This window comes from Alosa pseudoharengus, unplaced genomic scaffold (assembly GCF_046254945.1).
Source record: "Alosa pseudoharengus isolate Yale_2024_CS ecotype anadromous, Long Island Sound unplaced genomic scaffold, YU_APseudo_1.1 YU_APseudo_1.1_scf_1, whole genome shotgun sequence".
Classification (NCBI taxonomy): Eukaryota; Metazoa; Chordata; class Actinopteri; order Clupeiformes; family Clupeidae; genus Alosa; species Alosa pseudoharengus.
The window spans coordinates 18913096-18930350 of record NW_027468564.1 but is presented as its reverse complement, the minus strand read 5'-3'; the positions used below and the strand labels follow the sequence as shown (position 1 = coordinate 18930350).

General features: G+C 42.0%; 1 protein-coding gene across 3 annotated transcripts in view; it reads right to left on the bottom strand.

Moving 5' to 3' along the window:
* Window positions 1-13251: 13251 nt before the first annotated feature.
* LOC143122461 (calpain-2 catalytic subunit-like) overlaps window positions 13252-17255 on the bottom strand; it is a 30942-nt gene continuing 26938 nt past the window's right edge. For 2 of the 3 annotated variants that reach the window (XM_076283252.1, XM_076283259.1), the window contains 3 exons: window positions 14482-14598; window positions 14116-14174; window positions 13252-13667 (listed from right to left, as the gene is read on the bottom strand). In XM_076283252.1, the coding sequence (XP_076139367.1) occupies window positions 13644-13667; window positions 14116-14174; window positions 14482-14598 (200 nt within the window). In that variant the 3' untranslated portion in view covers window positions 13252-13643. Of the gene's footprint in view, window positions 13668-14115; window positions 14175-14481; window positions 14599-17255 lie in introns of those variants that run through there. The other variant, XR_012986694.1, reaches the window with a different exon arrangement.

The following is a 17255-nucleotide window of genomic DNA, read 5'->3' as shown; positions in this document are numbered from 1 at the left end:
CGCTGATAAAATCGCTGATACAACCTTTAATCAAAATATTTATTTTTTGTAATTATTCCATATTTAGTGTAGTCATTCCATATCAGAACCCCTGAAGTACAATCCAAATTCAAATGCACGCATGAAACTTTAGAGTATTACCTTGCATTTGAGGCCAAGATTATGCTTCTAAGGGCTTTATAAGCATATAAGTATACTCTTTTGATCCCGTGAGGGAAATTTGGTCTCTGCATTTATCCCAATCCGTGAATTAGTGAAACACACTCAGCACACAGTGAACACACAGTGAGGTGAAGCACACACTAATCCCGGCGCAGTGAGCTGCCTGCAACAACAGCGGCGCTCGGGGAGCAGTGAGGGGTTAGGTGCCTTGCTCAAGGGCACTTCAGCCATGCCTACTGGTCGGGGTTCGAACTGGCAACTCTCTGGTTACAAGTCCGAAGCGCTAACCGCTAACCGCAACCACAGCTGCCCCAATGTCCCAACCTGCCATTATGACACCCTCTGAATGCATGCCAAGTTTCGTGGACTTTCATTCATGGGGGGCCATACAATAAATTAATTTATGTGTACGTTTAGTGACTGTACACCAACAGAGTTTTCTGTGAATATCTTGAGAACCGTAGGGCCTAGGATGACCATTTTTTACGTATGATTGCCTCCAGGGGCCATGTTAACCCATTCCATATGCACACATGTGCATAAACAGATACACACGCACACACACACACACACACACACACACACACATACATATGACACATACACACACAGTAGACATATGTACGCCTGCAACAACAGCGGCGCTCGGGGAGCAGTGAGGGGTTAGGTGCCTTGCTCAAGGACACTTCAGCCGTGCCTACTGGTCGGGGTTCGAACCGGCAACCCTCCGGTTATAAGTCCGAAGCGCTAACCAGTAGGCCACGGCTGCCCCAATTTGATTGTCAGTAAGCATTTTGGATAACCAAAAGTCCTATGGGGAGTTTCCATAGGGCATTTTACAAAACACATACCTTGGCAAATAATGGTCTAAACTCATTTGTTCATTCTATACTGATCTACTTTTGCACACAGCTTCACAAGACCTGATTCTAGATCTCGGGGCCAGATGTACTTACATTTGCGAACGTAGCGTTATCAGCGTTATGGACAAACCGCAGATTGCGAACGCTGTCAGACCCAAGTTTCCGTCGTATTTATCAAACTAGTGTAAACTGCGCCTTTCTCTGTCTTTCTCTGCCCATAAATGCAATTTACGAACGTCCACAACTGAACGGCAGAGCCTACATACAGGCGCAGTTGAATGAAGTTAACTGATGCCAACATTAAAAAGAATCAAACGTTTAGCAATCATGAAATAATACCATACATGAAAGATGTCAACAAGCAGGGAAATAATGAAGATCAGTAGTTTTACTCAAACTACTTGTGCATGTAGTGTGGTCAAAAATATCCAGGCAACACAGGTGTGATGAACCACTGCAGGTTTATTCACGATACCGGCAGCAGGTCACTAGCAACAGCATGTTCCAGTAACACTACTCAAAGTTCTCTAGGTCGAAGCCCCATCTTATACATGTTAATTACATTGGTAATACAAATCACATGAGTCTTTTCCAAAAATCCTCATACATGCAGAAATACAACAATACATACACTTCTTGGACATAGCATGTGATCCATGCGCCATACGCAAGTCATGTGCCTACTCCAAGTAAGTAGATAATTGGTCAATACAATACATATACATCCTTCAGCATTCTCTTGCCATAGTCTAGTTCCTGTAGGGATATTCCTAATATTACTGCCTCAGGCAGAATACCCTTAACTCATGACAAAGGGGGTCGCATGACCTTTATTAGAAAATCATGACATGGAGAGAGCAAATGACAGACAAAACAAAGTTGATGCACAGTATTGAATGTATAGAAAGCATAACACAGAATATAAGAAAATGAAATGTTAATCACTTCTATGTAATAAATGTTAGTAATCCAAAATTTCTCCTTCAGTAGGCTATGGAAAATTGGTCAAATCTAGCAAGTAGGAAAGTTTAAGTGAATGATGTGAAAGTGAAAGTAAGACATTTGAAAGGCCAACGAAAGTTGAGGTTGCTTTTGATAGTACAAATACTTACAAAACTGGTGCTCTAAATAGCAATTCTGTTGTCTCTTAAAAGGTTCTCTTATTGACGCATTGAACTGCAATTTGGATTAACACCTGCCTTTACAAGGCAGAAGTATTTAGGCGCAGAATAGACGTGCACTTTCAGGAGCGGTCTTTGTACATACCGCGGAATACATAATTAATACAAAGTCAAAGTCAAAGTCAAAGTCAGCTTTATTGTCAATTTCTTCACATGTTCCAGACATACAAAGAGATCGACTACTTGCGGCGTGATATTCTGAAAGATGTGAAGCACAAAACCCGTCGTCATTGTCAGTGGCCTGTGTTATACAGAAATATAGCCTACCTCTGACCGACAGACCCCCCCCCCCCCCTAAAAAAAACCTCAGCGGATCTATACGAATTGCGTGGGTCTCATTTTCAAGTCGGAAAAAACGGAATTCCGGAATTCTGGACAGGCTTTTACCTGGCATGCCCTCTAAATAATCTATTAGCAGTGAGGTCAGTTTTGAATACTTTTTTGGGGACTTGGTGACCCCAAGATGATACCTTTGTAACTTTCCAACAGTGGTCCTTATGGAATTATTTGCCTATCTTACCATCCTCTATACTGTACGTGGGGGCAAGATAACCATGGGTCTTTGTCCAAGCATGTTTGTCACATTTCCAGATGATTAGAACCTTTTAATCCTTGTTTTAACTGTAAATATATTTCAACAAAGTATCTAGTTTTCATAGACATTCTCTGACTTACAAATGTCAACACACTTACTTTTTATTTAAGTTTTGTTTATTATCTTGTCTTTCCGATGTTGAAAAATGACTAGAGGATTTAGCCTCTGTGTGACTTCATTTTCATACCATAGTGAGTAAGAAAGTCATGAACTATTTCTGAAAGTTCACAGACACTCTGATTAACTTAAACTCTAAACTAAAGTGTTACCACCAAAACAGTAGGGGTTCCCGCATCTTCTCTGCTTGGACCCCTAGTGATAATAGTGAGCAGTTTGGGGTTCATGCTCAAGGTCACTTTGACAGGGTCCAGATGGAACTATGGAACAAGAATCCTGAACAAACTACCGGTCAACTTCTTTGTTTGTGTGTGTGTGTGTGTGTGTGTGTGTGTGTGTGTGTTTTAGATGCAGGACTACAGTGACAACAGCTTTTTGAGGAGGAATTACCAAGAAGAATCTTACCGGAATGCCCTGACTAATGACGATTTTTCAGATGACTCTGATAATGACTCTGACTTTAAACATCATGATTCAAGGTATTAGTGAGCAGAAGTAATCTGTAGACATAACAGGAGTGTTTGGTTATAATATGCACGCCACCAGACTTTCTAGCCTATCTCAAATTTTATTTAAGGACAAAAAATGCAATGTTTCCTCTACATTAGAAAATTAATCCCAAACTTGATTATCTGATTATTACCTGCATAATGTATTAAAGACGTTTGAGAGTTTTAAAATCTATTAAAACCTATAAATTGGTTATTTCTTGTTTTTTGTATTTAAACAGTGCACTAACCTTCTCTTTTGTTTGCCCTGTAGCATAGGCCTGCATAAATGTGAATGTCCAACTATACAGTGCCTATTAAATGTATTCACTAACTTTGATATTTCCCCCTTTTATACATTATTGATGCCGTTTAATGTCACACATTTTTAGAAAGTAATGTTAATTTATTGAAACAATGCAATGCAAAATAAGTGGTTGTTCACCACCTTCAAGTCAGTATTTAGTAAATGCACCTTCAGCCACCATAACCCAGTGTAGAGTAGGGGTCCCCAAATAGTTTGGCTCAAGGACCAGATTATGTCAAGCATGCCAAACCAAGGCATCCAGGATTAAACACGCATACACCTGCAAACATTTAAACATGGAAAAATAATAATCTTAACACTCACACACATTTGTACGGAGCCCCCGAAGTGACATGGGGGGGGGGGGGGGGGGGGGGGCAGAAAACCATGGTCATAGCACCTGATTTTGCGGGGCTTGCTAAAAAAAAGATTTTAATGAAGTGAAGGCCTCAGGACAGGATCCATTGATGGAGATCCTCAGGCCAGCTGCCAGGTGTCCCTGAAGTTTGTTCCTGAGGTCTTTTTACTAGACTGGGTGCCAGCCGAACTTAGCCCCACCAACAAAATGTTAGCTTGGGATGTTCGGTCTGGCATCCGTTGTGGAGCAATTATGTTTGAACCAGAGCTGATTGGACCAATCAAATGGGGCTTTACGATGATGGACGTGTGAGCAACAGTGCCTCGTCTACACGTCATCTAGGGTGGCCATTTCCATAACACCAAAAAGGATGACACTTTGCGGCATTTATATATACAAGTATATATACTCTTTTGATCCCGTGAGGGAAATTTGGTCTCTGCATTTATCCCAATCCGTGAATTAGTGAAACACACTCAGCACACAATGAACTCACAGTGAGGTGAAGCACACACTAATCCCGGCGCAGTGAGCTGCCTGCAACAACAGCGGCGCTCGGGGAGCAGTGAGGGGTTAGGTGCCTTGCTCAAGGGCACTTCAACCATGCCTACTGGTCGGGGTTCGAACTGGCAACCCTCTGGTTACAAGTCCGAAGCGCTAACCAGTAGGCCACAGCTGCCCCAATGTCCCAACCTGCCTTTATGACACCCTCTGAATGCATGCCAAGTTTTGTGGACTTTCGTTCATGGGGGGCCATACAATAAATTAATGTATGTGTACGTTTAGTGACTGTACACCAACAGAGTTTTCTGTGAATATCTTGAGAACTGTAGGGCCTAGGATGACCATTTTTTGTGTATGATTGCCTCCAGGGGCCATGTTAACCCATTCCATATGCACACATGTGCATAAACAGATACACACGCACACACATACATTCACAGTAATCATACGTATGACACACGACGGGTCATTCTTCAATAAGGGGAACTTTTATGTCCCCAGGTTATAAATTCATGTTAGAAATACTATATTACAAAATAAATAGTTTAGTTATTTCAAATAATGTTTATTGCACCACCAAAAAAGTAATACACTAAAATTTTTATGATTTATATTTTTAAAAATGTTTTTAACACCAATATTTGGCTACTTAGGCCTTGTCCCCAACCCAGAGTTTCAAACTTTTCTGCTCTTAAAATGTGATTAAATGTTATCATTTCATTAAAAAATCACAACATATGTTTAAATAGTCACTTAAAAATGCATTTTATGCATTATTTTGGTTCACATCTATACAATTTGTGAATATTTTTAACAATTTAGTATTGTCCCCCAACAATACCATCATTACCGCGACAGTCTATGATTACTACTAGGATTTTTTTAGGATAAGACTTGTTTGTGCTGTAACCATGGAAATGAATAGTGACAGGGAAGCACATGTCAGCCATGAGAGAAGAGTGATATCTGATGTCTGAAAAAGTAAGTAATTTAATCATGTGTTCCTTCTGATCATGGAGTAGACTTATTCAGTGTCATTACCATAAATGCTGTTGCAGCAATATTTTTGTGAAAAAAATGAAATATTCACATTATTTATGTGTATTTAAAGTTCATGTTGTACTAGCTGATGAATGATGTTAGCAAATCCATGACCTAGCATCTTTTTTCCTGAAATAAGATGAAAAATGTCATTACCGCAACCGTCATTACCAACACAAAACTTGTCGTGATGGTGATGGCGGTAATGACAGGTGATGGCGGTAATGACAAGTTTTCTGTTTCACCATCTATATTTTATCATCTGTTTAGAAATTAAGCTAAAGAAGCCTAATGGTGTGATGTTGCAATGAAACTCAAGTGAGAGACCTTACTTCCTAAAACTAATTTACCCTATTTTTTTCAATTAGCATGACTCCCAAGACATTAGCAGAAAGGTCTAGAGAATACAGGGGAAAGTATAGGAAGACCTCTTTTTTCTGTCAGTCAAGGAACAATAATAAATGCTAGGCCTACAAATATTTTATGCAAATATTTAACCTTATGCTGACTTAACCTTAACTTTTACAGATGTCCACTCTAGCACGCATTTAACATTGGAAGTATACCTAAGAATTGTCAATGACCAGTTGCCATGAAACATTTATTTGTATCTTCCTAGGGATGCAGATTAAACAACAAAAAGAAGAAAAAAACATAAATAATCCATATTTCAAGGAGGTTTCATTTTAGGCCTGAAATATGCATTGTTAAACCATGCCATCTTTTTCCTACCGGTAATAATCTCAATATAGTTATGGTCTGTATTTTCATATTTTCTGCTGTTTTATGCCATTGTTTCATGTGATTCTCTAGAAAATTTTTTAGAGGTTTCTGGTTTAGTTTAGTCCCTATTTTTGTCTATTCAAACATTCCCATTTTTTCATTGCTTGTCATTACCAAAACACTATGTCATTACCAAAACAGCATGTCATTACCGCCACGTTACTTAATTTACAGTAAAAATACTTTAAAAATAGCTTTATCGTCAATATTGAGCTGCTACATGAAAAGCTTAATGAAATACTTATCCACATATTCAAAGAAAAAATATCTAAAACTACTTTTCCAGAAATTAAACAAAAGTGTACTTTGTTGAACACAGAAAATCACATGATGATGGTGAGAATATCAGAATATATGTAATTTGCTGAATGTAAACATTTTGAATTTATACTTATTGTTGATGGTTAACAATGTTTACAACATGAATGAGTTTAAATTATCTCCTTGTTAGATCATTTTATTTAATTTTCAAGTTTTTGATGTTGTGATGGGAATGACATTTTGTAATGCCAGTTGGCAAATAAATATAAATTATTTTAAATATATTTAAAATCGGTTGTGGCCAGCATTATACCTTCATATTAAAGTATGTAAGCATTGTCTTGGCATAATTTAAACCAAAATGTTCCTGGTTTTATAATTTAAAATTTGAGATGGCAAAATTGCCCCCAATTGAAGAATCACCCCATACACACACAGTAGACATATGTACGCATGCATGCACATGCACACACACACACACACACATACACACATAAACATGTACACGCACACATGCACACAATTCAAGGATTTCTCAGAATTATGAACAGGCAAGATGGGGGTGGGGTTGTATAAATGTATTTTACATGTGAAATCTATGAACTAATCATGTTTTGGTACTTGTTGTCTAGCAGATACCAGTTAGAATTGAGTGTGCATAATGCAATTCAGTGAGACAGTTAGAATCATATATGCCTTTCACCTTTTGTTTATAGCCAGCAGACAGACCAGCATATACCCTGACTTAGCTGAATTACTGAAGCTAAGCAGGCTTAGTTAGTACTTGGATAAGAAACCTTCTTGGGAGAGTAGGTTCCTGCTGGAAGTGGTGTTGGTGGCTGGCCAGTAGGTGGCACTCTTCCCTGTGGCCAAAAGCCACCAAACAAATATCAATCCCAATGCTCTATTGCAGTGACAGGGACATGCAGTGTGTAATCTGCACCGTTAGTTTATTGAAGTGACGTTCTCTCTGCTGTGGCGTATAGACTGAGAATGTTTTGGAATGTAGAAATAGTCTACTACCGGGGAAATAGCCTATCTATCTATCTATATATATATATATTTTTGTTGACCACAGCCATGAGGGGGAAGATGTCCGACAGTCAGTGGAAGGACATTTCTATGTTGACAACTGGCTTTAAAGTTTTCCCACAATGAAAGGGGCCAAGAGCGTTGTCGATAAGACCAGGGCACTGCTGAGTGAGGGCGGATTTGAATTGCGTCAGTGGGCATGCAACCAGCCAGATGTTTTAAGTCACCTGCCCAAGGAGATCCGATCAGAGAGTGCCGAGCAGTGGTTAAACCACAGCGAATTGGATCCCCAAGAGCCTGTGCTTGGGCTACGCTGGATGTGTCACACGATACAAGTCCCGATTGCTGAAGTCATCTCCCACCACGATGAGGAACATCTACAAGGTCTTGGCTAGCCAGTACGATCCCCTTGGATTCCTCACACCATTCACCACAAGGGCCAAGATTATCGTCCAACAGTTATGGAACAAGAAGAGGGAGTGGGATGACTCAATGTTGCCTGAGGACCTACTGGCTGCCTGGCAAACCTGGGAGGATGAACTCCAGCATCTAGACTGTATCTGCTTACCCCGCTGCTATGTTAGCCTTGACTTAGATCATGAACACAGTAAGCGAGATGTTCAGCGATGACTCAGAACGAGCCTACGGCAGTGTGGCCTATCTTCGAACCGAGGACCCTCACGGACAAGTGGAGGTGGCCTTCATAACGGCTCGATCCAGAGTGGCCCCAAGACGCCAGCTCTCCATGCCACGCTTGGAGTTGTGTGCTGCCCTCACAGGTGCACAGTTGGCAAAGCTGCTTCAACGAGAACTTACAGTGACGGTGGGTAAAGTTATCATGTGGACAGATTCCACGACTGTGCTATCATGGATCAAGTCAGACTCCTGTCGCTTTAAAGTTTTCGTGGGAACACGCATAGCGGAGATACAGGAGTTGACAGACAACCAAGCCTGGCGATACGTACCTTCTGGTGACAATCCCACAGATGACCTGACACGGGGGAAGAGTGCAGGATATATCAGGCAAGAGTCGGTGGGCATGTGGTCCCCTGTTCTTGGGCTTACCACTGGACAAATGGCCATCTGATGTCACCCTTCCCACTAATGACAACCCAGATGAGCTTAGGCGAGGTGCAGTCTGCTCACCAGTGTCACATCTGGTCTGGATTTACCTGATGCACAGCAGTTCAGCAGCTTCGGAGACTTGATTGCTGAGACAGCTCGACGCCTTCAGGGGGCGGCTGCAGGGTCAGGAGAAAGCCCAACTGTGGAACACTTCAAAGAAGCAGAGGTCAGCCTGCTGAGATCTGCCCAGCTAGCCAGCTTTCCGGAAGAATTTGAGTGCCTTTCAGCTGGGAAAACCTTGCCTTCTACCAGTCGCCTGTTGACTCTGGCACCAGAGTTTGACCAGTCCCTGCAGCCGATCCGTGTTGGTGGACGTCTGCGCAGATGCAGTGAGCTTGAGAGAGACATCATCCATCCTGTGGTGTTGGACCCAAAGAATCCCATAACCAAACTCATCATTCAGCAGACAGACCGGGAGTTAAAACATCCTGGGACAGAACGCCTGTTTGCCGAGCTGAGAAGGAAATACTGGATACTACGGGCTAGGGAGGCTATCAAAGGGCAGCAACGCCTTTGTGCTGAGTGCCAGAAGTGGAGGGCTCAACCCATCATACCGAAGATGTCTGATTTGCCTTCTTCTCGCATTAGACTGCATCAGCCAGCATTCTTCTCCACTGGCATCGATTGTTTTGGCCCTCTCCAGGTGAAGACTGGCCGCCGTATGGAGAAATGCTGGGGTCTGCTGTTTAAGTGTTTAACAACTAGAGCAGTCCACATTGAAGTGCTCTCAAGTATAAACTCTGGCTCTTTCCTCATGGCCCTAAGAAGATTCATCTCCCGGAGGGGAAAGCCGATGGAGTTGCTATCCGATCAGGGGACCAATTTCAAGGGAGGAGAAAGGGAGTTACAAGAAGCCTTTACTGCTCTGCATCCCTCACTGCAGGCTCAGCTTGCTGCACAGCAGATCAAGTTTTCTTTCAACCCACCCTATGCCCCACACTTCGGCGGGGCGTGGGAGCGAGAGATACGGTCGATCAAGGCTGCTCTTTATGCCAGCATAGGATCACAGTCAGTCACCTCTGAGGTCCTAAGCACCACCCTGATAGAGATTGAGGGAATCTTAAACTCTAAGCCACTAGGATACGTGTCCTCGGACGTCGCTGACGTGGACCCAGTCACTCCAAACCTCCTGCTGATGGGGCGGCTGGATCCTTCGCTCCCTCAAGTTATGTACCATGACTCAGAGGCACTGAGTCGTAGGCCCTGGAGATTGTGTCAAGTATTGGCGGATCGCTTCTGGACACAGTTCCTCCGACACTACCTACCTACGCTGCAGATCCGGTCCAAATGGCAAGCCGACACGTCCCCACTCCAACCGGGTACAGTGGCAATGATGGTCGACCCCCAGCTGCCCAGAGCATCTTGGCCTGTGGGTGAAATCATCAGAGTTCTCCCAGGAGCTGATGGACTGATACGCACCGCGGAGGTCCGTGTCAAGGACCGCCCCTACATCAGACCCGTTAGTCGACTCATCAGGCTGCCGGCCATTCCCAAGGCTGTTGTGAAGATCAGGGACATGGAGTAAATTATATTGCTGAATAGCGCCTCTTAAAGGCCTAGCGGGGTATAGCAACGGAATGTTCAAAGATTTGAATATTCAAAGCTCCAACGACATGGAGAGAAGTTAGTAACTGGTGGTGTTAGTTGAGAAGGATTGTCAGTTGCTGCTGTGTTTGAATGTATTGTGTGCGTCCATGTAAATGTAAGTACCACAGTTAATGTAAGGAAATACTAATGCAACTAATGCAGAGTATTTGTTGTCTTTCAGTTATAATTTTAAGTTGTAGTCTGAATGTCATCCTGTGGGAAATATCTGTCATCAAGGTAGCTCTGTGCTAAAGACGCTAAGCTAAGCCAATGTTAGTTTGACCTTGATAGCATGCTAAAGCTACTCCAATGTGTCAATGTGGCTGCTAGCAGCTTAGCTTAAATTATGCATAATAGCTTAGTCTTAAAAGTTAGGAGTAATATTGGACACATGCTGATGATGATGTTTGTTATTTGAAATAGTTGCTGATACTGTTACATTCTCACTTGTCATATTTTCCTGTAGTCCACATTAGCTTTGCTACTGCTTTGCTGGTAGCTAGTGTTAGCTGTTATTGATAGTGAGCTGCTAAATGCTAAGTGCTTAAATCCACAGAGCTGTAATGTAAGAATAACTGGTTATGTATGTGTAACTGATTTAAGCCTTTCTACTTGTTTGCAGGACCACACACACACACACACACACACGCATGCATGCACAGACACACACAGATGCCAATTGTATTCCACGCACATCTTTGAAAGAATAAAGAAGTGATTTGAAGATATATGGCCTGCATTCTGACCGGTGCTCACTCAGTGGTTGTAATACAGTAAAGCCAGCACTAATAGCCCACATTTCAAAATGGCTTGCATAGTTTGTTTAAGCTATTAATGTGTTGTATACTGTTAAATACATGCCTAAAATTGTGGTCCATTTGTGGAAAAACACGATACGTTAAAACGAACTGAATATGAGCTGGTAACTGACATTTTAAACGAAACGCCCACACACGACTGAACGAGGGGAGGCAGCGCGACCTCATGCGTATGTCGTGTCGTGCTAGTGGATCGGTACCGTAAGTCCAACCGTTACACCCCCATGCCAGCAGGGGAGACACTTCCTCTAGTGAGCAGTGGAAGACCCGCCCGTCGCGCTTCCACCAGAACAGCTGATAGGATAAACAACAGACAGTGTGCGGCGGCAAATTCAGAACAGAAAGGCTAGCCTACAGTTTGATTAGGCTACTACTTCACGTTACTTGGATGTATGTGGATGTGAATGTGGTTCATAAACAAAGCGCCCGCGATCGTCGGCGATTCCTTCTAGAAGAGGATGACCTCTAGAATGACCTTTAAACGAGCACTTCCCTTTGCTTGGAGCAATGGTGAGTGTTGGATCTATTGCCAGACAAGTGGTTAGGCTACTTGTCTCACCAGGAGAATGGACATCTGCTGTCTGGAAATCAGAGCCGCGGTAGCCAGCCGTAGCCTACCAGGGTTCACTCGGAGACACGTAGGCGCTACAAACCGGAGCAATGGTAAGATTTAAAGAATAGACTATGCTTTCATTCTGCTGTAGGCTATAAGGAAATAGATAGGCCATTGACGTAGTTATGTACAGTATTGAGTTTCTAACCTTTCAGTACTTTCATTTTTGTTTTTTTGTTAAAACCTTTGTTGGGGAAAAAAAACATAACAAAAAAGTGTTGCATTAAGCTTCACAGAATGCTAACTGATAAGCTGATAAATAAAAGGAGTGCACTGCAAAAACTGCTTATCTAACAAAATCTAACTGTTATTAATCTTATATCAAGATAAAAAAACTAGTTGGTATTGTTTTCAGTATAAAGAGACTTACCTAGCGCTTTCTTGTGAAATTATTTGACTTAATTTTAAAAAAAGTTTGACTTATTTTAAGACATCTCATCCTGAAAACAAGCACATTTGTCTGCCAGTGCGTTAAGCAAATTTGTCCTAAAAACAAGCAAATTTGTCTGCCAGTGCGTTGAGCAAATTTGTCTTGATAAGACTCCTTAAAATAAGTCAAAGTCTTCTTAAATTAAGTCAAAATGATCTTTTGAGGGGCGCTAGGTAAGTCTTTTCATACTAAAAACAATACCAAATAGATTTTTTAATCTTACTATAAGATTATTAACACTTGGTAAGAATTCATTTTTTGCAGTGTGAAAATTAAAGATTGCAGTGTTTTATATCAAGTACACTAAAGTTATTCTTTACAATGTGTTTGAATCCCACATGATAAATGTGGCCATTGACTTCTTTGTTCACATGCTTCTCCAGGCCTACAGTACCTCTTCCTCTCCCTATACCCGTCTTCTTCCCCTCTTATTTTCACTCCTCCTCTTCCTCTTTCACTGCAACGCTGCCTTCCCTTTCTGTTGAAGACAGATACTCACCTGTTGCCTTTCACTGTGCTTTGGCAGTGTGTGTGTGGGTGTCGATGTGTCTTTATACCTGCACAATCTTTGATAAATTGGTTCCGAATGCTGTTTTGAATCAGTGTTCCATGAAATTACACACACAAACGAAAAAAAAAACTCTTCCGTGAAAACGGCAACAGCAACCCATGACTAAATCAAGGTTCACTGACTGGTTATTATGGCTGTTTTTTTTTTATCCGTTTCCCTTTTATAAATGCCAGGACTCTCAAAGAGGATTTTAAAGAAGAAGAATTTGTTCATCAGAAACTTTTCTTTTCAGTGCATATGTGTATGTGTTGTGGTGTATGTGGATAATGTTGAGTGTCAATGTCATGTATTGGCACTAAGCTACCTTTCAGAAGATGTTGCTTTGTTGACAAAAAAGCTCACCATTAGTGTGGCTATATGTTGGGGGTTTTGGCAATAAGCATTCCATACAACAAGGGGTAATACCTTAACAGAAAATATTAAAATTACTTTTATTTTACAAAAATATAAAAGTTTGTGTTAGACCGTTGATGATAACATGATGGCTATTACTAAGGTGCTGTATAACTGATGCTAGTTCATTAGAATTATTCAGTTGTATACGTCTATTGACCAATTACAACATTGTCAACAAGAGCAGAATACAGGATGGAAAGATAAGACCTATTTGCATATTGATTGCAAATATGTGACATGGTCTAGCTCCAATACAATCAGCAAAATAAAAAAAATAAAAAAATAAAATAAACTGAAGTAAAAGAGCTGTGTGCAGGGTGATGGGGCTGTACAGTAACGGTGTCCAGAAGAAGTAACTGCAGTGAGTGGAGAGCGCCACCCTGGTGGTCATTTGGTGTATCAGTTTGAAATTCACAGCAGGGTCAAATACAGCCACTAGGGGGAGATAAAACACAAATTATTAATTCAGATTGAATTCAAATTATGATAAATTATTCCCATGACAATAGATTGGTGAATGAATGGACTGCATTTATGTAGCAATGTCCTACCCCTCCAAGTACTCATAGCACTTTACATATTTCTCCTTCACATCACACACACACGTTTCCCCCAACGTTGTCTTCAAGGCAGCGCTGTCTGAAAGGCACTAGGGTTAGGCATGGGTTAGGGTTAGGATTAGGGTTAGGATTAGGTGCCTTTAAGTCAGCGGTGGCAGCGCTGCCTGGAAGACGACGTTGGGGGCATAAAACACCATCGAGCCACACACACACACACACATAAAGCGTCCAGACAATTATATAAAACGTAATGTATGTATTTTGTTGTGTAAAGGTATATTTGCTTTTGTCTGATTTTGGCAGAAGAGTTACAGCCGACCCACCTGAAACATGTTGAACTCAACCTTTCCTGAATTATCCTTGTCCAGAGTTTGAAATATGTCTAGAGTGGGAGGAAAAATTATATCATTAAGTCATCATGGAATTTACAGAGAAACAGTGATTAAAATAGATACATAACAGGTAGTAATGCATGTCTACATTCATCACGTGTAAACATCATCTAATAATATTTATGGTCAGTGATATTTTATTGCTTAATTTTTTTTAAATTAAATATTATTGCTTTAATGTTTTCATACAATGCCAAAGAGTCACACAGAGACCCACAGAGAGAGAGAGGAAGAGACAGAGGAAGAGAGAGAGAAAACAGAAAGAGAGAGAGAAAACAGAAAGAGAGAGATACTTACGGAACATGGACTCCAGCCGTATCAGGCAGCTCACAAAATTGTCGAAGTCGATGGTGAGGTCAGCGTTACTGAAACGGGTCACCAGGATCTGGTGTAGAGGATTATTCAGAGAGAAACCTGATGGACACACACACGCACACACGTGCAAACACACACACACACACACGAACACACACACAAACACACACACACGCACATGCACACACACGCACATGCACACAAACACACACACGCATGCATGCACTCACACACACACACGCACACTCACGCACACACGCATGCATGCACGCACAAACACACGCACGCACACACACACACATACACACACACGCACACACACACACACACACACACACACACATTCAAACAAAAACATTTATGCACATGTCTGCTTAAGTATGTGTAGCTTTTCTGAATGTGTAAATGTGTGTATGTGTGTGTGTGTGTATGTGTGTGTGTTTGTGTGTGTTAATGTGTGTGTGCTAATGTGTGTGGTGTGTGTGTGTGTGTGTGTGGTGTGTGTGTGTGCTAATGTGTGTGGTGTGTGTGTGCGTGTGTGCTAATGTGTGTGGTGTGTGTGTGTGTGTGTGTGGTGTGTGTGCTAATGTGTGTGGTGTGTGAGTGTGGTGTGTGTGTGCTAATGTGTGTGGTGTGTGTGTGTGTGTGTGTGTGTGTGTGTTAATGTGTGTGTGCTAATGTGTGTGTGTGTCTGTGTGTGTGTGTGCTAATGTGTGTGGTGTGTGTGTGTGTGTGCTAATGTGTGTGGTGTGTGTGTGTGTGTGGTGTGTGTGTGTGTGTGTGGGTGTATGTGTGTGCTAATGTGTGTGGTGTGTGTGTGTGTGGTATGTGTGTGCTAATGTGTGTGGTGTGTGTGTGTGCGTGTGCTAATGTGTGTGGTGTGTGTGTGTGTGTGTGTGTGTGTGTGTGTGTGTGTGTGCTAATGTGTGTGGTGTGTGTGTGTGTGTGTGTGTGTGTGTGTGTTAATGTGTGTGTGCTAATGTGTGTTGTGTGTGCATGTGTGCTAATGTGTGTGGTGTGTGTGTGGTGTGTGTGTGCTAATGTGTGTGATGTGTGTGCGTTTGTGCTAATTTGTGTGGTGTGTGTGTGCATGTGTGCTAATGTGTGTGGTGTGTGTGTGTGTGGTGTGTGTGTGCTAATGTGTGTGGTGTGTGTGTGTGGTGTGTGTGTGCTAATGTGTGTGGTGTGTGTGTGTGTGTGTGTGTTAATGTGTGTGTGCTAATGTGTGTGTGTGTGTGTGTGTCTGTGTGTGTGTGTGTGTGTGTGTGCTAATGTGTGTGGTGTGTGTGTGGGGTGTGTGTGTGTGTGTGTGTGCGTGCGTGTGGGTGTATGTGTGTGCTAATGTGTGTGGTGTGTGTGTGTGTGGTGTGTGTGTGCTAATGTGTGTGTGCGTTAATGTGTGTGGTGTGTGTGTGTGGTGTGTGTGTGCTAATGTGTGTGGTGTGTGTGCGCGTGTGCGCGTGTGTGCTAATGTGTGTGGTGTGTGTGTGTGTGTGTGTGTGTGCTAATGTGTGTGGTGTGTGTGTGTGTGTGCTAATGTGTGTGGTGTGTGTGGGTGGGGTGTGTGTGTGTGTGTGTGCGTGCGTGTGGGTGTATGTGTGTGCTAATGTGTGTGGTGTGTGTGTGCGTTAACCCTTAGAACCCGATTGACGCAAAGTGCGTCAAAAAACACACCCTTTCTTCTCTGTTACATTGCTCCAGAACGGTTCATCGCAGCGAGATGAAACCTTTATTGCACGACAGAGCAGAAGTGGGGCTTTCCAACGAGACTACATACTTGTCTGTACGATCAAGTATGAAAATTAAAAAAAATCATGAAATTAAATCAAATTGCATCATATTTACAGTCTATACTTCTCTGCATTCACCTGCACACACATTACTCTAGTTTGAATTACTCGCGAACCCGTGATCGCATAGATATGGCAAGCATATCAGATGAAAGAGGGGGCACAGGGCTATCCATTGGTACCACGTTTATCGATCGATCCTTCTGGCTTATAAAATCAGACGAAGTGACTGCAAAATAATAACGTCATGTACACAAACCAACGCTGCACACTCATTACTCTCGTTTGAATTACTCGCGGACCCGTGATCGCATAGATATGCCACGCATGTCAGATGAAAGAGGAGACTCAGAGCTATCATTTGATACCAAGTACATCCTTCTGGGTTATAAAACAGACGAAGTGACAGCAAAATAATAACTTCATATAGCTGGACTTACCCCACGTTTTTGTCTGTTCTTGTGGCAAAGCATGTTTATAATCCAATGCTATCATGTGTTTCTCTATGGCAAAGCATGTTCATATTCCGGTTTTGAGATCCTAGCAAATTCCTGCATGGCATCCAATTCAAGGCTCACATTGCATCCCAATTTGTTGGGATGCAACACCTTTTTTGCCTTTACTTTGTTCATGGCAATGCAGTAAAGAGTTGAGAATTATTATGACTGCATACACACAGGCACGCAGGCTAACACGCAACCTCGGGTCAAGTCAGGTCAGATCAGTTCGTGTCACAGATATGGAGCGCAGAAAGGTCATTTTTCATTACTAAATAAAAAATGGCATTTATTTCCGTAAATCACACAGCAAATATTTCTGTAAATTGCTCAGCCCCAGAGTATCCCTCCAACATGGCAATTATATTGCCCGATTCAGGACAGTCTGCCCTACACACACATGAAATGCATGTAGAGCTGTGAGCTTGCTGTGGTGAGATACATGTCGAAATATAAGAATTTTTATAAT